At 47.2% G+C, this 22177-nt stretch overlaps 3 protein-coding genes across 3 annotated transcripts; 2 read left to right on the forward strand and 1 right to left on the reverse strand.

Moving 5' to 3' along the window:
* The first annotated feature begins 479 nt into the window (after positions 1 to 479).
* Positions 480 to 11606, forward strand: LOC128404159 (synergin gamma-like). The gene is made up of 6 exons (XM_053369568.1): positions 480 to 710; positions 1850 to 1904; positions 5931 to 6027; positions 7373 to 7533; positions 8814 to 8927; positions 10472 to 11606. The coding sequence occupies exons 2-6, from the start codon at positions 1854 to 1856 to the stop codon at positions 10580 to 10582; spliced, it is 534 nt and encodes a 177-aa protein (XP_053225543.1). The 5' UTR covers positions 480 to 710; positions 1850 to 1853; the 3' UTR covers positions 10583 to 11606.
* A 1561-nt stretch (positions 11607 to 13167) lies between these two features.
* On the reverse strand, positions 13168 to 17647 carry DUSP18 (dual specificity phosphatase 18). Its single transcript, XM_053369251.1, has 3 exons — positions 17563 to 17647; positions 15309 to 15413; positions 13168 to 14038 (listed from the first exon to the last, which is right to left on the reverse strand). Exon 3 carries the CDS (start codon positions 13981 to 13983, stop codon positions 13417 to 13419), a length of 567 nt encoding a protein of 188 aa, XP_053225226.1. The 5' UTR covers positions 13984 to 14038; positions 15309 to 15413; positions 17563 to 17647; the 3' UTR covers positions 13168 to 13416.
* Positions 17648 to 17734: 87 nt separating this feature from the next.
* C16H5orf52 (chromosome 16 C5orf52 homolog) lies at positions 17735 to 20804 on the forward strand. The gene is made up of 3 exons (XM_053369252.1): positions 17735 to 17883; positions 19328 to 19436; positions 20381 to 20804. The coding sequence occupies exons 1-3, from the start codon at positions 17750 to 17752 to the stop codon at positions 20639 to 20641; spliced, it is 504 nt and encodes a 167-aa protein (XP_053225227.1). The 5' UTR covers positions 17735 to 17749; the 3' UTR covers positions 20642 to 20804.
* The last annotated feature ends 1373 nt before the right edge of the window (positions 20805 to 22177 follow it).

The raw sequence follows: 22177 nt of genomic DNA on the forward strand, positions 1-22177 counted from the left end.
ATATTTATATAAACCAAATATAATAAACACATTGAAGAAGTTTATATAAAAAGCAGTAACATAAGCATGCCTATATTATAGTTCTTCAAAGAGAAACATTAACAGTGCAATCCTAACCTAATGTCTACTCAAAAGTAAGTCCTATTCACTTCAGAGAGCTTACTTCCAGTCAAGCAGGGTTAAGAATGCAGCCTTAAACACTACATTGTGTTTTAAAGTGTTCCAGTTATTCAACAGACATTTAAAGCACATGATTCCCCCCCCCCCCGACAGAATCCTGCGAACTTTAGTTTCCTCACAGAGCTAGAGTTTCCAACACTTTGAACAAACAACAGTTCCCAGAATTGTTTGAGAGAAGTCTTATGCTTTAAATTTATGGTGTGGATCTGTCCTTAATTTACCGAGAGGAATGAATTTTTTGAGTTGTGGCAAACCTGGCGTCTTGTGAACTCTCACTCTGCACTGCGCCTGAGAGCCTCAAGAGATTACATTGAGCTCAGGTGGGAAAACTTGCTTGCTCAGAATCCAGAGTTTGTCAGCTGACTCTGGAGTAGCACAAAGCAAACTTCCTGTAATCGGTAAAGAATCAGCCAGGTTCCTGTTCAGTACTTTTCCTTTGGAGAAAGGAATAAAGTCGTTTGCTTGCCCACTTATCTCATCCAGAAAACACCTTTGAATTCCAGCTGCAGAGGACTTACCTGTCTCTCCAGGTAGGTCAAGGGCTTCTCTCCTACATTACAGGAGTTTAAAGAAGCTGGGGATTTTGTTTCGAGGTGGACTGACAGGTGTGTGTGTGTGTGCGTGTGTGTGTGTTGCTGGAGAGAGAAATTCAGAGCAATAAGGATGTGTGGTGTGCTCAAAACCCATGAAGCCGTGCTTAATTGTTTGTTTTGTTTTTAAAAAAGCAGTAAGTGCTGCAATCTGACATTCAAGAAATCTATCCCCTTTGGGTGTGGAAGAATTACATCAGCCTTCCCCAACCTGGTGCTCTCCAGATGTTTTGGATTGCAGTGCCCACCAGCCCTCGGGCAGGGATGATGGGAACAACAGGCCAAAACATCTGGAAACTGCCAGGTTGAGCGCCGGCTGCATTAAACACTCAGATGTGAAGTTAGCAGCCAGGCTGTTTAGAAGCGAGGGGAAAGAACACCTTTCAGCTGTCTGTCTCCTGCAAACAGCGGGAATTAGTGGCTGTTTTTATCTCCACACTCCTGTGTTTCCTTGAACGCTTAACAAACCTGCTGGGTAAGAAAAAAACTTTGATGGACCACTGCCTGCTTTGTCAAGTTGCAGTCTTAAAGGTGCCAGTGGACTCTTTCGGGTTTTCTTTTCACTACAGGAAAACCGGATCATTCTGTTCTTCTGGGTACGTGGCCTTTCATTAAAGTACTGGTCCATTTAGCTTAGTATTGCCTACACTGACTGGCAGCAGCAACAACCCTCCAGGGTTTCAGACTGGGGACATTCCCAGTCCTACTGGGAGACGCCCTTGGGGTTTGAACCTAGGACCTTCTGCGTCCAAAGCAGATGCTCTACCATTCAGCTACCGTCCTTCCCCTAAAAATGAATTAAGATTCTAGCCCTTATGGTTTTAAAAGTGGCAGAGCATACAGGGCAGATGCTCTACCACTGAGCCTCAACTCATACTCCTCCAGTGTCTTCAACAGATGCACTGGCAAAGCTTTCCCTGACATGGAGATAAAGTAATGGGGAAAGATTCAGCTGCTACACTTACTTTATGTTAATCTGTCCATGGCCAGAGGCAGGAGGAAGAGGGGCAATGGTGGGTGAAACCCCTCGGCCACTTACAGTTTACATTACTCTTAACTTCTTCCTCATTCCTTTCAAGGCTGATGAACTCTGAGGCTGCCCATCTGATGAGATGCTTGCAGCAGATCCATAAGGTAAGGCTACTGGTGGCTATTAGCCACAATGTTCTCATATCTATAATTAAGGGACCCTGCACTTCTGAATTTGCTAGTAGGCTACCGTCCCAGGTATGGTGATTGATCCGCCACTACAAGCAGAGGCATATCTTCTCCCCCACCCTGTGGAAATAAGTTAGTGCCCTCCAACTGCTTTGGGCAGCAATATATTCAATTGATTAACTGCTTTCTGCATAAAGAGCCTCTAAACGACCTAGAACACAAAGCATAACGTCAGATGAAAACACCAATACATTACAATAAGAACCATAGAATAACCCTCAGAAGAGACCCAGTAAAACAACAGCAAAAGCCTATAATCAATAAACATCTGTGCAGACTGGGGCTGATGGAAGTTGTAGTCTGAAACAGTGGGGGCAACACAGCTGGAGGTATGGGGCATGGGTAGCACTGTGGTCTAAACCACTGAGCCTCTTGAGCTTGCCGATTGGAAGGTCGGCGGTTCAAATCACAGTGACGGGGTGAGCTCCCGTTGCTCTGTCCCAGCTCCTGCCAACCTAGCAGTTCGAAAGCACACCAGTGCAAGTAGATAAATAGGTACCGCTGTGGCGGGAAGGTAAACGGCGTTTCCATGCGCTCTGGTTTCCGTCACGGTGTCCCATTGCGCCAGAAGCGGTTTAGTCCTGCTGCCCACATGACCCAGAAAGCTGTCTGTGGACAAATGCCAGCTCCCTTGGCCTGAAGACGAGATGAGCGCTGCAACCCAATAATAATAATAATAATAATAATAATAATAATAATAATAATAATAATAATAATAATATTTATTATTTATACCCCGTCCATCTGGCTGGGCCCCCCCAGCCACTCTGAGCAGCTTCCAACAAAACACTAAAATACAATAACCTATTAAACATTAAAAGCTTCCCTAAACAGGGCTGCCTTTAGATGTCTTCTAAAAGTTTGGTAGTTATTTTTCTCTTTGACATCTGGTGGGAGGGCGTTCCGGGGTGTGTGCCACTACTGAGAAGGCCTCTGCCTGGTTCCCTGTAACTTGGCTTCTCACAGTGAGGGAACCACCAGAAGGCCCTTGGCGCTGGACCTCAGTGTCCGGGCTGAACAATGGGGGTGGAGATGCTCCTTCAGGTATACAGGACCGAGGCCGTTTAGGGCTTTAAAGGTCAGCACCAACACTTTGAATTGTGCTCGGAAATGTACTGGGAGCCAATGTAGGTCTTTCAAGACCGGTGTTATATGGTCTTGGTGGCCAGTCCCAGTCACCAGTCTAGCTGCCACATTATGGATTAGTTGTAGTTTCCGGGTCACCTTCAAAGGTAGCCCCACGTAGAGCGCATTGCAGTAGTCCAAGCGGGAGATAACCAGATCATGTACCACTCTGGCGAGACAGTCCGCAGGCAGTTAGGGTCAGGCCATAGTCGCCTTTGACTGGACTTAACAGTCCAGGGGTCCTATACCTTTTAGCCTGGTGTGGCTTATATGGGCAGTTTTGAGCCTTTCTTCTCTCCTATTCTTACAAGTTAAACCTATGCCCTGTTTTGCATTCCTCGTTCCTGTCCTTTGTCACTTTCTCCACTCCTTCAGTCATCTGGGACAGAAAAACCCTTTCAAGTGTTGATTGCGGGATTGTTATTTTTTACTGCCTGGCGGTGTGTTTGGCATCTTCCCCCCTCTGCTGGTTGAACGTAGTCATTGCACCGGCATATGTGGGTCAGCCCTTTGATTCGTTTCAATTCTCTTGGGGACTCAGCGCCCTTCAAAGAAGTGTGCTTTATGTGTTGCATAACTTTGGTTTTTGCTCCCAGGTTCCCAGTGTGTTGTTTTTCCTTCTCTGTGGCAAGCGTCAAGTCTGGAGGGAGAGAAGGCACTCATCATCTTATATAGGAACCAACAGATTGGAGAAATAGTAATTTTTGGTGTGCTTGAAACCCTAAGAGAGGATTTTTTAAAAGCCTCCCTCAAATCTCTGTTTAATTCCTGCACATTCAACAAATGCAGTCAGGACAAAACTGGTTTTCCAACTCTTCTTTGGCTAAATATTTGCTCTTCCCAAAACCAGTTTCTGAATGATTGGCTGGACCAGGCCCTGAATGTGGCCCTGAAGTCCTGTTGTGTTTTTTTAAAAAATGTTAAATCTTTTTGTTGTTGTTGTTAACTTCGTCTGTGTTAAATATGTATTCTGTAGTTGACCACCTTTGTAATGTTTTATTTTGAAATCTTTAGGATAATATTTTAAAAAGGTAAAGGGTCCCCTGACCATCAGGTCCAGTTGCGGCCAACTCTGGTGTTGTGGCGCTCATATTCCTTTATTGGCCGAGGGAGCCGGCGTACAGCTTCCAGGTCATGTGGCCAGCATGACTAAGCTGCTTCTGGCGAACCACAGCAGCTCACGGAAACGCCGTTTACCTTCCCGCCGGAGCGGTACCTATTTATTTACTTGCACTTTGACGTGCTTTCGAACTGCTAGGTTGGCAGGAGCAGGGACCGAGCAATGGGAGCTCACCCCGTCATGGGGATTCGAACCGCCAACCTCCTGATCAGCAAGTCCTAGGCTCTGTGGTTTAATCCACAGCTGTTGTTTTGACTGTATACTCTTTATTTGACTTTCTCCAAAAATGTTTGATTCTGGATTGTTTTATTGATGTTTTAATATGCTGTATACCACTTTGAGATTACATATATATATATGTGTGTGTGTGACATTAATAATAATAATATAATAATAAATGGCCCTTGAGACTCTCCCCAGGACACACCCTGCCCCATGAACAATCTGTCTAATGTTGAACCTGACCATTGGTCCATCTAGCTGAATCATCCTGATTGGCAGCAGTTTTCCTTTCCAGGAGATCAAGATCCTTCCGATGACTTGCTTTGTGAGATCCTTTCAACTGGGGGTACCACAGACTAAACATAGTGTGGTCTGTAGTGCAGGCAAAATGTGTGCTCTGCCATTGAGCCATGGCTGCTCCTCCCTCTTTGAATGCTTGGGTTTAGTTAATGCTTCATAGTTTGTAGAGCCTTAAAGGCTCCTGTGAGCACACAGGGATGCACCAGAATGTCCAGACTCGGCACACCTGTGAAACCCGTAGCCTCTTCATCTGGACTCTCCATAGGACACACAAACACCCGCTCTGCAAACTCCTTGAGTGTTTTCGTCTGGCTGGGATGGGCATTTGAATTCTGATAATGCTTCTTGCTTGACTGGATGGAGGAGGGTGTCTGAGAGTACAGAAAGTAGCTCGCTTTACAAAGTGGGGAAAAACCTTAATTGCTTTCCCCACTTTTGGCAAAGCTTCTAGCCCTCAAGGTAGTTGCCTTAAGGGAATGAGGCAGATTTAACTTTTCTCTTAGAGAAAAGTGCCCCTAAATTGCTTCCGGGCAATCCTCTCTACTTAGCGTTCATTCTGATTTTTTGGTGGGGTGGTTATAAGATGTTGTACCAAGCAATTATTGCCCCGTGCATTTCCCCATCACTTTCCTTACTGCAAAAAGTGTGGTTTTTATTTTGAGGGAGAAGAGAGTTTGGTGCACCAGAGTCCACTTCAGTAGCACAAGCTGAATCTGCTGATATGCCTGTTCGATACACTGCTAAAGCAGCAGCTGTCTGGAAGCACCCAAAATAAAGGAAGAGGAGGCAGGGTATTAGCATGTGTGGCTAAGGGCTAAAACTGCCACTTTTATTTTGGGGAGAAAAAAAGAAAAAAGAAAGAAACCTTTATTTTTAAAGATGCCAAAACGTCATGCAGTAGCTAGCAAGCTTCTGAGTCCAGCAGAACTCTTCATCAGGTTGGATATTAAGCAGTGCAGGAATGAGGGAGAAAGCTGACTTTCTATTGAAACTACAATGTCTGCATCGTTCAAAAGCTCACTTTTGTCGCATTATCTTAGGAGTGTTGCTGTTTGGATTGCTGTGACGACTGCCTGCATTTCAGAGTTTGCTGTTGCTAGTGATCCAGCTCTGGTGTGCAGAGATGAACATACCAAGGACTTTGGTTACAGTCTCTCTCCCTCTTTCCCCTGCAGGTATTCAGCAATGCCAATGAAATCCTCACGGGCATCAGTCAGCCATCTGTGTGCAGCGAGGTGCTGCTGTCTGCACCAGGGACTGCATATATCCTGGGTATGGTATGGATTTGTGCCTATAAAAAAAGGCCCTCTACTGTCACAACCTTTACTGCCTATTGGTCTCCCTTTTCCGGAGCTTGGGGGGCCATTCAGTGAAGCTGAATGTTGGAAGATTTGAGAGACAAAAGGCAGTACTTCTTCACACAATTATGGAACTCGCTGCCACAAGAGGCCGTGGGAGCCGAGAAACTTGGATAGCTTTAAAAAACATTAGACAAATTCATGGAAAAGGCTAACAAATGGCTATGCTCTGCCTTCATGGTTGGAGACAATGAATAACAGCTGCTGGAAAGCTCAGGAGCAGTGACGTAGCTTGCGTTGCCAAGGCCCGGGGCCATGTGGAGGGAAGGGAGGGAAATGGACGGAAAAGGATGGAGTACGCATGCAAATTCAGCTGCATTCGCTGGAGATTGCAGCTGTAGAGATAAGAAGAGTAATTTCCATTGACTGGAGAGGTCACTTCCTGGTTCACATGGAGAAGCCATTTTCATTAGATCCCAGCTAGGGAAGTGCACAGCTGAAAGAAGAAAAAAAAAGGGATGTGGGTGGCATTGTGATCTAAGCCACTTAGACTCTTGAGCTTGCTGATCAGAAGGTTGGTGGTTTGAATCCCTGTGACGGAGTGAGCTCCCGTTGCTCTGTCCCAGCTCCTGTCAGCCTAGCAGTTTGAAAGTACACCAGAGTGCAAGTATTGCAGCGGGAAGGTAAACGGCGTTTCCGTGCGCTCTGGTTTATGTCACGGTATCCATTGCGCCAGAAGCGGTTTAGTCATGCTGGCCATATGACCTGGAAAGCTGTTTGCAGATAAACACTGGCTCCCTAGGCCTGAAAGCGAGCTGAGTGCCCCAACCCCATAGTCGCCTTTGACTGGACTTAACCGTCCAGGGGTCCTTTACCTTTCTGCACAACTGTATTGAGACAGCACCAGGTGTTGAAATTTTGCTCCGCTAACAAATTTGCAACTGCCCCTGTAGCCCCTCCCCAATGCTACACCACTGCGTAGGAGGAGAGAGGGTTCTTGTGCTTGGGTCCTGCTTGTGGGCATCCCATAATGGGCATATGGTTGCCCACTGTGAGAGCAGGATGCTAGCCTAGATGAGCCACTGGCAGCCTAAATTTGCCGATAGGTAAGCTGGATCTGACAAAACAGTGGCCTTTGGGAAGTGGCTGTTGCAGCAAGGCTTGCAATATGTGACTTGAACCCTCAGAGGTGATATCCTCCCTCTCTAATTCTTTTCTAAGTAACTCCACTCCACCGGTTTATGCTTGTGCATGTGCAAATCTATATCCCAACAGCTGCAGAGGGCGACTTTCCTTGCTGTTTCTTTTTTTGCATCCAGGGTTGTCGGAAGTGTACCGGGTCTCCAAGCGCTTGGAAGAAGGGATGAAGGCTCGGAGAGCGGAGAGCGAAGCCCTGCTGCATTGCCTGCGCAAGGTGGATCTGGCCTGGAACAACCTCCTGTCCTTTCTCGCCTTTGGCCATTCTGTATTCCAGATGCTGGTAAGGACGTCTTGGGACGCGGGTGGCGCTGTGGGTTAAATCACAGAGCCTAGGACTTGTCGATCAGAAGGTCGGCAGTTCAAAACCCTGCGACGGGGTGAGCTCCCGTTGCTCGATCCCAGCTCCTGCCAACCTAGCAGTTCAAAAGCACATCAAAGTGCAAGTAGATAAATAGGGAAGGTAAACGGTGTTTCCGAGCGCTGCTCTGGTTTGCCAGTAGCGGCTTAGTCATGCTGGCCACATGACCCGGAAGCTGTATGCCGGCTCCCTCGGCCAATAAAGCGAGATGAGCGCTGCAACCCCAGAGTCGGCCACGACTGGACCTAATGGTTAGGGGTCCCTTTACCTTTAAGGATGTCTTAGTGGATACATGAAGAACACCGGAGGCAAGGGCTAGTGCTGACCCCACCTCTCCCTCTGCTTAGCTTATTTGGTGGGTTTCTTTCTGATGACAGCTTGTTTACATACCCTCCAACAATTCTCCAATGAAAACAGGGACGTCCTAAGGAACAGCAGGACACTCTGGGATCCAATCAGAAACTGGGATGGCTTCTGTAAACCTGGGACTGTCAAAACTGGGACACTTGGACGGCTTGCTGAGGCTTGGTCAACAGCACTCTGTGAAATGGTGTCATCATTCCGGCAGTGAAATAAGCAGCAGCTTATTTATTTGTCCCTTAGGAAGATAGAAAGCTGTCAAACAGAACTGGGTCATCTAGCTCAGGAATGTCCACACCATCGGATCATTCTGTTCTTCTGGGTACATGGCCTTTCATTAAAGTACTGGTCTATCTAGCTCAGTATTGCCCACACTGACTGGCAGCAGCTCTCCAGGGTTTCAGGCAAGGGGACATTCCCAACCCAACCTGGAAATTCTGAGATTGAACCCAGGACCTTCTGCATGCACAGCAGGTCTTCTGCCAATGAGCTACAGCCATTCACTGTGCTGAATCAGACTCTTGGTCCATTGAGCTCAGTGCTGTCTACACTGACTGGCAGCAGCTCTCTGGGGTTTCAGGCAGGGTGTCTTTCCCAGCCCTACCTGGAGATGGTGGGGTTTGAACCTGGGACCTTCTGCTTGCAAAGCAAGTGCTCAATCAATGAGCTACAACCTTCTTCACCATCTTCTCTCTGCATTGCTTACTCTGACTGGCAGCATGCCTCTTCAGAGTTCTGATCCTTGACCAAGTGCCTGGGGTTGCAGATTTGGGCTGTGGGGCAGAGAAAGCCAGGTTCTGACACTTTGGGTGCCCCCCCCACTGTGTTGACTTTGCTTACAGAATGTTAACCTGCTGGAGGCATCTGGTGAAAGTGACTCTCGCTTGTCAGCTTCTGACCTAGCACCCGAACCAGTCTGTGGGGTTTGCCTAACTGAGGTGAAGCGGGAGCCCCAGGTGAGCTTATTCATTTTTTAATTTGTTTCACACATGGAATGGGGAATCTGCGGTCCTCTAGATGCTGGTGTTAAAAGTGCCAGACTAGGGACCTAGGAGAGCAGGGTTTGAATCCCCACTCAGCCATGAAGCTTGGGCTAGTTGCTGCCTTTCAGCCAAACTACCTCACAAGGTTGTTGTGGGGATTAAGTGAGGAGAACCTTCTACACTGCCTTGAGCTCCTTGGGAAAAAAGGTTGGGATATGAGTATTATAAGCATGTCTATTCTTATCACCATCACGACTACTACTATTTGGTAGTAGTATTTTAGTTGCTTGTTATCCAAATGTAAGGGACGCGGGAGGCCCTGTGGTCTAAACCACTGAGCCTCTTGGGCTCACTGATCAGAAGGTTGGCGGTTCGAATCCCCGCAACAGAGTGAGCTCCCGTTGCTCTGTCCCTGCTCCTGCCAACCTAGCAGTTCGAAAGCACGCCAGCACAAGTAGATAAATAGATACCACTGTGGCGGGAAGGTAAACTGTGTTTCCGTGTGCTCTGGTTTCCGTCACGGTGTCCCGTTGCGCCAGAAGCAGTCTTTCATGCGGAAAGCTGTCTGTGGGCAAATGCCGGCTCCCTTGGCCTGAAAGCGAGATGAGCGCCGCAACCCCATAGTCGCCTTGACTGGACTTAACTGTCCAGGGGTCCTTTACCTTTACCTTTATCCACATTTAAAAAATGACTATAATAGTTGTAGTTAAATTTATTGCCTTCCCTTCACTGGCAGGTCCCAGGGTGGGTTAAAGGTAAAAGGGACCCCTGACCAGTAGGTCCAGTCGTGGCCGACTCTGGGGTTGTGGTGCTCATCTCACTTTACTGGCCGAGGGAGCTGGCGTACAGCTTCCGGGTCATGTGGCCAGCATGACTCAGCCACTTCTGGCGAACCAGAGCAGCGCAGGGAAACGCCGTTTACCTTCCCACCAGAACGGTACCTGTTTATCTACTTGCACTTTGTGGTGCTTTCGAACTGCTAGGTTGGCAGGAGCAGGGACCGAGCAATGGGAGCTCACCCCGTCGCGGGGATTCGAACCACCGACCTTCTGATCGGCAAGTCCTAGGCTATGTGGTTTAACCCACAGCGCCACCCACGTCCAGGGTGGGTTACATCAGCTTAAAATGCAGAATTAAAAACTGTTGAAACATTACAGTCAGAGGAATATGGTGGGTCCTGAAAACTCACATCTCAGGTGTTCAAGGCTTGTTTAAAGAGGAGCATTTTCAGGGTTTACTGAAAGCTGAAGAATGAAAGTGCCAGGCACACTTCTGTGGGGTACAAATGCATTGCAGCATGAAAACAGAAGAACACCCTTAAGAGCCACAATAAACTTTGGCAGCACACTACTAACAAAACGTCATCTTTGTCTATGAGATGCCTGGGGGAAAACACAATTCTCTAACTGGCGTTGCGAAGATCTTAATGAAGGTTTCAGGTGGATCACACTGGGAAGGGTATCCTGCATACAAGCCGTGACCGAAAAGGCCTTATTTATTTTTCTTTGCCTTCTCAGGTGAGTTCTGGAAACTCAGATCCTATTATGTATGAAGGTAGCTGTTATCATGCCAGCTGTGCCAATTTCTGGCTGAACTGTGTGGATGCCACTTTGCCAGGAGGGACGTGATTCTTTTTTCTCCCCCCCACCCCCAACTTTCTGAATGTACTCCAGTCGTCAGTTTCTCTGGAGGTTAAGAAGATCTGGAGACACAAACAGAGACTTTTCGAAGGCTACAGAATCATCTCCCAAGGCTTCATTGCTGGTGGGAAGTATCTTTGGAGAGACAAAACAAGATTGTGTGAAACCAGACTTGTGCCTTTCTGTTCATCAAAACAATCTTGTTTTTGTACGATTCTTTAAAATGTGCCCAGGAACAACCTGTTTTCTAATTTATTTTGAGCACTTCTCTATCTGTATTCTGTGGTTTGCATCCAGACTAAATCAGTGGTGGTTCATCTCTGTGAGCATCAGTAGGACTACACAGAATCTTTTTGCATGATTGATGTTGTTGGTGAAGCTTCTACCTCAAGTGACAGCTTTTTAGATCTGCTATGACCTTTTCTGCCCACCCAACCAAACGTCTGCTGGATGTTTTGGACTACAATATATAATTCGGTATTTGAAAGATTGGTATTAGCAATTGTATTATAATTTGGTATTGTTACAATGAGGCTGTTATTGGATGGTAATTGAAAATTAATAAAAATTATTATCAGCCTGGTGACCACCAGAAGTTTTACACTACAACTCCCATCAGCTCCAGAACCATACGGCCATGCTGGCTGAGAGTAATGGGAGTTGTACTGTAGTTTAAAACTTCTGGTGGTCACCAGGCTGGGCTAGGGCTTAGCAGTGTGAGACCTGACCTGGGCAGCCACAATTTACATCCCTGGTATCTTTGCTCCATTGCCAATTTTATGCCATCTTACTTTGGCCCTACTGAATTGAATTAGCCTTGCCCTTGGGTAAGTACGTAGCATGACATTTGCAACCAGTATCTCCAAATAAAGTCTTAGTGCAGGTCCGTAGCCTGAAATAAGGTGAGGGTAAAGAGGCCTAAGGAAATACTGTAAAATGCAAGCAGTCTTTTATTTTACTAATTAAACATATTGTTCAATTTTATTAATATAGGTGCTCTGTGTACTAGTCAATTGATGAACCTAATACTAGTTCTGCTGACTGACTGACTGGCTGGCTGGCTGGCCTGCCTGCCTGTGTGCTCCTACTGGGCAGCTCCCTGCCATGCCACACAGATCAAGCAAGGAAGAAAGGAAGGAAGGAAGGAAGGAAGGAAGGAAGGAAGGAAGGAAGGGGGTCAAGGAGGAATGGGCAGCCAGGCAGGGGACAGACATGCTGTACGCTCACATGTGCCTCCTTGCTCCTTTGGGAGGCAAGCCAGAAACAGAGGGTGGCACCCGACTGGGGGGAGGCAGCAGACTGAGGGAGGGAGTGAAGCAGGAAGGGGGGCAGGAGAATATTGAGGGTGCTGTGCCCCCAGAAGAAAATGAAAGGTAAAAAAGATCTTTTCAATGCCAGTTAGAGAATTGTGTTTTCCCCTAGGCATCTCATAGACTAAGATGTGCTGCCCAAGCTTATTGTGGCTGTTAAGGGTATTCTTCTGTTTTCATGCTGCAATGCATTTGTGCCCCACAGAAGTGTGCCTGGCACCTTCATTCTTCAGCTTTCAGTAAACACTGAAAAAGGCATGCAGGTGGCGCTGTGGGTTAAACCACAGAGCCTAGGACTTGCCGATCAGAAGGTCGGCGGTTTGAATCCCCGTGACGGGGTGAGCTCCTGTTGCTCGGTCCCTGCTCCTGCCAACCTAGCAGTTCAAAAGCACGTCAAAGTGCACGTAGATAAATAGGTACCGCTCAGGCGGGAAGGTAAACGGCGTTTCCGTGCGCTGCTCTGGTTCGCCAGAAGCGGCTTAGTCATGCTGGCCACATGACCCGGAAGCTGTATGCCGGCTCCCTCGCCCAATAAAGCGAGATGAGCACCACAACCCCAGAGTTGTCCGCAACTGGACTTAACGGTCAGAGGTCCCTTTACTTTTACCTTTAACCCACCCTGGGACCTGCCAGTGAAGGGAAGGCAATAAATTTAACAACAACAACTATTATGGTCATTTTTTAATGTGGATAAAGATAAAGGTAAAGGACCCCTGGACGGTTAAGTGCAGTCAAAGGCAGCTATGGGGTTGCAACGCTCATCTCACTTTCAGGCCGAGGGAGTCGGCGTTTGTCCACAGACAGCTTTCTGGGTCATGTGGGCAGCAGGACTAAACCGCTTCTGGCACAACAGGACACCGTGACGGAAACCAGAGCACACGGAAACACTGTTTACCTTCCCACCACAGCGGTACCTATTTATCTACTTGCACTGGTGTGCTTTCGAACTGCTAGGTTGGGAGGAGCTGGGACAGAGCAACAGGAGCTCACTCTGTTGCGGGGATTCAAACCACCGACCTTCTGATCGGGAAGCCCAAGAGGCTCAGTGGTTTAGACGACAGAGCCACCTGCATCATTCAGAAAAAAATTACTGGGTGGGGGGCAAGGGACCCCGGCCCCCTAGAGTTGGCACCTATGTAGTCTGGTAACCCTAAGCACTACAGTCCTGCTTTGCTGCAACATTGGGTGTTTCCCAAAGTAGAAACTCTCCCTCTTCACTGAAGGCTTTGTTATTTTGGAACGAGACACAAAGGAGTCACAAACTGAGCTTGCCTATGGTTTGCTTGTTTTTTCAATTTTTTGTCGCTTTTATGTATAGAAAAGAAAAAGGCACACGCATACACACAGAGCATCCCCTTATCGACAATCCCACCCCCTTCTTCTTCATCATCAGGCAATAGGGCTCTGCACTGGTCAGAGTTGGGCAAAATTTCACACTTAGTAAAGATAGCGTCAGGGTTCGTTCAGCTCCGCTGAGCCCCCTTCTCCCGGAGGGCGCGAGTTCTGTAATTGTCACAAGGCTATCATGACCCTGACTTCGTTTTCGTAGAGGTCAGGAATCACCCCCAGCGGGGACTGGACCATCTTGACGCTGGTTTTCCCAAAGAGTTTCTGCTCGTACTGGATGAGCTGCTGCCAAAAGCCGTTGTTGGGCCGGACGATGGGCCGGCAGCACTTGACCCAGGCATGGGCGTTTGCCAGAGACATCGAGTGGTACTTCATCAGGTAGGCGATGCACAGAGCGGCAGAGCGGCTGACGCCCGCAGCGCAGTGCACTAGCGTCCGGCCTTGGTTTGATTCCACAGCGCGGATCTTATCGGCTACGGGGTCAAAGAAGTCCAAAAGGCGGGATGAGGGGCAGTCTGTTATGGGGACGTGGATGTAGTAAATGTCTGGGAAGTAAGTGTTGACCACCTCCACCGAAACGTTGATAACTGTGGTGATCTGGTTGGCGTAGAGGAAGAGTTTGTTGTTGGCGGCCTCGCCATTACTGAGGAACAGGCTGTTTGTGATCCGGGAAAGGCCGTAGACAGACGGGTGCCTGAGTAAGATGGGGATGGTTCCAAACACTGCATTCATCAAGGCGAACTTTAGACATCAGCTACGACAGGAAGCATCATTCTTGCTCGCTATGCTTTGGGGAGGCAAATGAGGCTTCCGGTTAGACAACGAGGAAAAAGGAACCAGAAGCTTTGCTCTTGGGAATTATAGGGACAGAACTACCTAAATTGTATAGAAACTTATTCATGTATGCGACTACAGCGGCAAGAATGTTACTTGCCCAAAAGTGGAAAGAAGAAGAAGTCCCAGCAAAGGAAGAATGGATACAAAAACTTATGGAATATGCAGCAATGGCAAAACTGACCAGAAGAGTAAGAAAGCAACATATCAAGCTTTTTATAAAAGAATGGAAATGGTTTATTGAAGATTTACAGACACATTGTAAACAGATAAAAGCACTGGCAGGATGATCCTACTAACCTGCAGTTTCATAAGAGTATACAGTGGTACCTCGGTACTCAAATGGTTTGGCTCCCGAACAAATTGGCTCCCGAATGCCGCAAACCCGGAAGTGAGTGTTCCGGTTTGTGAACGTTTTTTGGAAGCCGAATGTCTGAACATGGCTTCTGTGTTTTCCGAATGAGTGCAGGAAGCTCCTGCAGCCAATTGGAAGCCGCGCCTTAGTTTTCGAACAGTTTTGGGAGTTGAGCAGACTCCCGGAACGGATTAAGTTCGAGAACCAAGGTACCACTGTATATTTAAAGAAGATGAATAAATGAGCAAATTAAGTTAATTTGGATATGCAGAAGATATTAAAAATAAATTTAAGGAACTGCAGAAAGAGGGGGAAGGAAGTCAAGTTTTGAAATGTCAAAAGGATTGTAAAATCAGTGAAATGTATAAATCTGAAAAGTATAAATAAATTTTAGAAAAAAATAGACAATAAGGGAAAAGGCAAACTGAATGTGCAATATCCAGCAGTGGCTATCGCCAGGGTTTTTGGGGTTTTTTTACCTCCCAGGTAGGCACTATCACCATTCTAAGAGAACAAGGGAGAAATTATTGGTGAGCTCCTAGCACCTCATTTTCTAGAAAAATAGTACTGGCTATTGCTTCAATGTTGGGAATTATTCGTAGGATTAAAGTTGTGAAGGCAGTGAAGAATAAAAAAAAACCTGCCAATTTTTCTGGTTTCCCTTGCAGAGAACAGGGCTGGAGGAACCTGCAGATCTCCAAATGTTGTTGGACTACAACTCCCATCAACCCTGGCAATTAGCCCTGCTGGCTGATGGAGGTCGGAGTTCCACTCTAGAGGGATATATGCCGTTATATACAATTTTTGCAAATCTTGCCAAAGTTACCAGGGAAAACAGCAGCACTTTGTGAGTCCTCTTTGCCTGTACCTGTATATATTCCTGGTCAAACACCACCGGCATCTATCGTGGCCCCCAGACACACTGATTCAGGAAGTCGTTTACTTCTTGAACATCATAGTCTTTCAATAATGTCTAAAAGGAGAAAAAGACATTGAAAACTTGGAGCTATTTCAAATGAAGTTCTTTGTAGCCAGCCCTAGCTGTCTGCACCCTTAACAAACCACAGTTCCCAGGATTCTTGGGTGGTTGGAGCCATGATGACTATTTAAAGTGGAACAATACTGCTTTAAACTTATAGTGCATAATACAAGTAAAAGTGGGAGGGAGGGAAGGATAGTGACTTGGAACATTTGTCGTATGAAAAGTTACCAGCTGGAACTTACAGGATATGCACCCTTTGGAAAATGAAACAGTGAGACCACCCCAAAGCTTCTGAAGATGCAAAAGCAGGATCGTTTAGGACCACCTCGCTAGCACCACAAGTGCAAATCCTCGTGAATTGCATCCTAGTTGGATGCAACCCTTTAAAAGCATGGTTGCTATTTTGATAACCCTTGCCATCTTTGAATATGCTCAGACCTGTATATTTGTGCACCAATGTGTTTAAATCAGCACATGCAAATTTGCATCAGGAGCCTTGCACCTTCTTAACTACCTAGAAATCAGCATGCTGCGATTCTCTGTTTCTGTGAATTAAGTGTCAGAATTTAAGGACTTGTTTTGAGTTCAAGGTTCCAGGCTAAATGGCCCTTCTGCTCCACTTCTCCAGGGTTTCTGGCAAGGATCTTTGCAATCCCACCTGGAGATGCGAGGGGCTGAACTGGTGGTAAGCTACTGAGCTACAACCCATCTCCAAACCCTGTCAAGGCTCAGAAACTGATATGCCAGAGCAGTGAGATGGCCAAATTTGCCAGAGAGAGAGAGAGAGAGAGAGAGAGAGAGAGAGAGAGAGAGAGAGATTGCAAAGGGCTGCAAAGGGACCCTCTCCAAACTGAGTGAATGGGCACATATATTATCATTGGGTCTGAACAATGGTGGACTTGGTTTTTCCCCAGATTTTAGCAGTGCCCTGTGCAATGCCAAAATTCGGTGCCCTCCTGCCTCTCGTCTTCCATTCTAAGTCACTGTTGCAGGGGCTCCTACAGCACCCTCTTGGCTAGTGCGGGTGAACTGGTCAGTCTCCTCTAAATCCTCCTCTGGTTTGAATCAGCCTAAGAGCAACACTTTGGAGTTACAGCAGAGAGCTGGATGAAGATGTCAACCCAATACAGTATATGGCAGCTTTGAAAAAGGCAGATCCCACGCTAGGGATCATTGGGAAAGGAATTGAAAACAAAACTGCCAATGTCATAATGCCAATATACAAATCTAGGATGCGACCATATTTAGGATAGGCAAAGGTAAAGGTAAAGGGATCCCTGACCATTAGGTCCAGTAGTGACCGACTCTGGGGTTGTGGCGCTCATCTCGCTTTATTGGCCAAGGGAGCCGGCGTACAGCTTCCGGGTCATGTGGCCAGCATGACTAAGCCGCTACTGGCGAACCAGAGCAGCGCATGGAAATGCCATTTACCTTCCCGCCAGAGGTAAATTTATCTACTTGCACTTTGACGTGCTTTTGAACTGCTAAGTTGGCAGGAGCAGGAACTGAGCAACGGGAGCTCACCCTGTCATGGGGATTCGAACCGCCGACCTTCCGATTGGCAAGCCCAAGAGGCTCAGTGGTTTAACCCACAGTGCCACCCGCGTCCCATATTTAGGATACTGTATACAATTCTGGTCGTCTCCCATCAAAAAGGGCATTGTAGGGTTGGAAAAGGTTCAGAAAGGACTTCTTCACACAGCACAAACTATGAAACTCCCTGCTGCAGGAGGCAGCGATGGCCACCGACTTGGATGGCTTTCGAAGAGGATCAAACAAATTCATGGGGGAGAGGGCTGTTGATGGCTACTAGCCACAATGGCTCTGCTGTGCCTCCACAGCCAGAGGCAGAAATGCTTCTGGAAAACCCGCAGGAGAGTCCTCTTGGGCTCAGGTCCTGCTTCCCTCTCAGGCCTCAGGTTGGCCACTGTGAGAAGAGGATGCTGGTCTAGATGGCAGGATCCAGCAGGCTCTCCTAATGTTGTTATGGCCATTCAGAGATAGACTGCCTTTGGACATGGAGGTTCTCCCCCCCCCATCCTTCCCTGACTGGGGATGGATTCTTGCGCATCGCTTCCTCCGCGCCCCACTCGCCCCACCAAAACCCCTTCTCGACCTGGCGACGGGGAGCTCTCCTTACCCACCGCCCACCCCAGACGCTTCCTGCGGTGCCCCCTCGTCCTCCTCCTCCTCCTGCTTCAGAAGCAGCGGCGGCAACGAGAAGGCATTGAGCCCTTCCAAGCCCCGGGGCCGGTTTCCAGGGCAACTCTGAACGCCCGATCCCATTGTGACCTCCGCTCCCTCCCGCGGGGAGGCATTGCCCAGCCATGGCTCAGCGCAGTCCGGTCCAGTCCCCGGTCAGGGGAGGCGCCATGGAGGCGGGGAAGCCCGAGGACGCCCCGCCGGCCGTGGTCACTTTCTTCCAGCCCCACGTCGGCGGCCAAGTGCTGGTGCTTTTCAGGTAAAGGGGGTAGATGGATGGATGGATGGATGGGGGGAGCGGGGCAAGCCCCCCCCCCAGGGCACAGGGAGGTAGGGGATGGGCTTCACTCGTGACACCCTCCCCTCTCAATCAGGAGTTTGCCCCGTTTTGCCTCTGAACATGTGCAGAGTTCTTTTCCTCCCTGAAAGGGGAAAATAAATTTTTTTTGGGGGGTCCCTCTTTCGCAAATGTAAACATTGCATAGCCCCGATGAAGGGCCCTTGAACATGTGCAGAGTTCTGCCGTTCCCTGACAGAAGAGGGAAGAGGCTTTGTTGCGTTTCCCAACTTAGTGTCTGCATGAATTGCATGCCATGTTCAGGGGTAGCAAGACAGCCCCCAGTGACATGCCTCTGAGCATTTGCAGAGTTATTTTGCTTCAGGAGGGAAGAAGGGTTTATCTGTTGTTCCTCAAATATAAAGCTTGTTTATGTGTCTCCTTTAGGGGTTGCAAGGCAGCCCCGTGGCTCAGCTTCTCTGAGAGTTTTTTCGTTGAAAGAAGAGGAAAGAGGGTTGGGTTTTTTTTTGTCTTTCCACAAACATAAAGATTTATATTATGTGTATGTAAAAAATAGTATTCTCTGTCGTGCGTATAACAGATGCTATTGGTTAAAACAAAAAACTAGTGACCCAGAAACAGATCTCCCCAAACCCTATATACTGGGCATTTTCAAAGCACTTTGCATATGCTCTTGAAATCCTTACAATAACCTTGCAATGTATAGCAGTATAAATATCGCTCAGATATTGCAGAGGTCCTGAGACTAAGAAAGAAAGAAAGAAAGAAAGAAAGAAAGAAAGAAAGAAGGCCTGACTTTTCTTTAGGTCACGAGGTTAGAAAGGCAAGGTTCGAACCAGGGACTGCCTTGTTTATTTAAATCTTAAAATGTTTATTTGCTTCCCGCCCCAAAGAGGCTTACAAAAATAAGAAGGCAGCTATATCAGCATTGCAGGAAAAAGATAAAAACGCACTCAAATCTTCCATAACATAATATTTCAGCCTTCATCCAGTGAGCAGGAGAAACTGGCTCATGGAAATTTAACTTGCATGTCGTTCAGCCTCCTCCTAGCTCCTAGAATACACCAGTGTGAAGAGCCAGTGTGGTGTAATGGTTATAGTGCCAGACTATGACCTGGGAGACCAGGGTTCGAATCCTTACTCAGCCACAATGAAGCTCACTGGGTGACCGCAGGCCAGTCGCTGTCTCTCAGCCTAACCTACCTCACAGGGTTGTTGTGATGGGAAAATCGTGATTAAGGAGAACCATTTGTACTTCCTTGAGCTCCCTGAGGTATATAAATGTATGAAATAAAAAAGTGCTAGGCCTGCAGGTGGATATTCCTAAATTGGTGGTATTTACTTCCTTAATTTTGGAGGGAGGCAGTAGCAAATGCGGTTCTAACCAGGCGCCTCTCCCGTGCAGTTTGCTCAGTGGCAGCGAAGCCGTTTTAAAGAGGTTTTTACCCAAGAGTCATCTTTCTAAGGTGATCATTCGTGACAACATCAGTGTCCAGAGAGTGCATGATATCAAGGTACATCTCACTATTGAACCTCCTTACCTGAGCCCTCCTGCTTGTGTTACATTTCAAATGCAAGAGAATGTTTCTTTAGGCTGGTGAGCCAAATAGCTATTGTGTATCCGGGAACTTGTTTGTATACCTCTATCTCTTTTATGTTCAAGAAGCTCCCTTTGTGTCAATGGAGGAAGAAGGCGTTCTGTGCACACAATGTCCCTGCAAATCGACTCCATCCACAGGAATGAGCAGAGTTGTGGAGGTGGAAAGAGCTCCACATGGCTCCCAAACCAGGAATACTTTGGCTGCATTCGCACAGCGGTTTATCCCATTTCCCCAGCGCTTCCCTGTTAATTTCAGCATTATATCTGAGCTTTCATACAACGCAAAAGCCACTTCTGGAAAACTAATGGAATACAGTGCATATTGGGCATTTTGTTTCCATGTTTTTGAGCCCCCGAAAATGTGTTTGCAGCCCCCAGTTTACCTGGAAAATTGTGGGAGTAAAGCAATGAAATTCGGGGTAGTATACTGGCATATGTCCCCCCCCCCCCGCTCTTTTCATGGGGGAAATAGAAGCACACATACGTGGAAAGGGCAGCGGTGGCGGGGCAGTTAATGACATTATCCAGTGACATGCACGTCTGAATGCACCCCTAGGTTACACAACTGGATTTTGTGTTCAAGCACAACAAACCCGCTTCTGGCCAGGTAGAGTGGCATGAATTTCACACACAAGCTCTGATTGGCTGAGTAGTTTGTAGGGCTTTCCCTTCTGTATGTTTGGTTATATGTCTCTCTTCCATGAATGGAGAAAGATAGAACCTCTCTGTTCCTTAATCCTCAGATTATGCACCGGTTTGGTTCAGCTTGCTTAGAGTGTTATTAAGACTTTTCTCTCTGGACTTTTGTCTGTGTTTATTTAAGTGACTTTGCTAACAGTTGCTTCCGATTTCTTAAAGCTCAAGCACATTGAAGAAAGCAAAAGGAAGATGGGCAATCTCTTTGACCAGATGATGAAGAAGTTTGTGCATGACCAGCAGAAGAAAATGAACCGCTGGAAGAAGGAATATGGCCACTACCAGAGAATGCTGGAGAAGATTGACCAGAGGGCCTGGCTCAAAGCCCACACCTCAACCTTTGCACTGCCAGAGCTAACAAAGGCCAAGGATGTCACAGGGTGGAAAAATGTGAACCTGCCACAGCAAAACAGGCTTAGGTAACTTGAGTGACCATGAGCTAGAGGAGTGGCTTCATGGTTCCACTTGGCACAGAAAATCATCATAAAAAAGACCCATGCGTCCCCCGCCCCCGCCCTGTAGGCTTTCCTGCTGGCTTGTCTCATTAAGATAATGGAATTAAAGTTAATACAAGGCCTTCACAGCATTCATGTGGCACAAATGTTTCTGTTGTAGGCCTTTAATTGGATTTTTTTTTAATGTTCAGAGGGCTTTACAGTCTTTTTGCAGGTCCAGCCTTGCCATTAGGCAAAATGCAGCAGCAGATTTTGGGTGTTATGGAAAAGTAGCAAATTGTTAACTGTTGACCCATTTATTATTATTGTATTCTTACTGACAGGAAGGGGGAAAGGTGCTTGTGGGTTGGTTTGGATTTTTTTGCCTTAGGTGCTAAAATACCTCAGTTTGGCCTTGGACGCTTTGCAACTTGATTTGGGGTGGGAGAGGGCATCAGGCTGCTCTATCTCAAGCGGCATAATGTCTTGGACTGTCCTGGTCTTTTGGTTATCTGCAACCTGTTATTCCCTGTTTACAGACAGTTGATTGACTAAGGCCTAAGGTGAGCCTGTGACCATGGAGGGGGTGCATTTGAACCCGCTTGTCCAGATTTATTGGATGTGCATTTGGAAAGTGCAGTGAAATGGAACATGCTGGGTCTGTGGGGTCCTTTTCTGCAGGTTGGTGTTCTGGTATGCAGCTGGCTGGCAAAATTTGCATGGCACTACACAACACCCCTATTCCCAAACACCAGTTCTATCTGCATTGCAGCCAAGGTTGTGCATAGCACACGTTGAAGGAGACAGAAGTACCTGTGTTTATTTAGTGTCTGTATCCTGCTCTTTAGTCACAAAGACTCCCATGGCAGCTTACAAACAATCAGATATAACTGTCGCTGTCTGCAGGCCTACAACGTAAAATACATGGCACACAAGGAAAGAAGTGTAGGGATGGAAGAGGAAGAAAGCAAACCCAAGAGCACTTCTTAAAGTAAAAAAGTAGTTCTTATAATGACCAACTGGAAACAGTTCAGGGGCCAGAGATGCCTGATGAAGCTGGTCTTAGGAACACAGGTAGCTAGCTGCCTTATACAGAGTCAGGCCATTGGTCCATCTTGCTCGGTAATGTCTACAATGACTGGCACACACCATGAATAAATGTATACATCTGTATCATGTCTCTGCTTACCTGCCTTTCTTCCTTAAACTAAAACCCCTTGATGATGTAGTCTTTTCTCAATCTGCCGGACACACAAACAATTTAGCACCCTCCTCTTCATGTCGTGCAGGCAGCAACAGCCCTCCAATGGTGAGCCTCCAGGAATCCCTGAACTTGAATCCTCTTATACCACTCACATAGAGAAACTGCTAATAAGTACTTATTTTATTTATTTCTTATGTGGCCAAAAGATGCTGCTAGCTATCAGCAGAGATGTCTGATGAGCTGAATAGGCAATGAATGGTGTCCTTTATGTTTATTCGAGAGATAAACTGGCTTCCACCTGAAAAGCATCCAGCAGATGCA

Source organism: Podarcis raffonei, chromosome 16 (assembly GCF_027172205.1).
Source record: "Podarcis raffonei isolate rPodRaf1 chromosome 16, rPodRaf1.pri, whole genome shotgun sequence".
In the NCBI taxonomy this organism is placed as follows: Eukaryota; Metazoa; Chordata; class Lepidosauria; order Squamata; family Lacertidae; genus Podarcis; species Podarcis raffonei.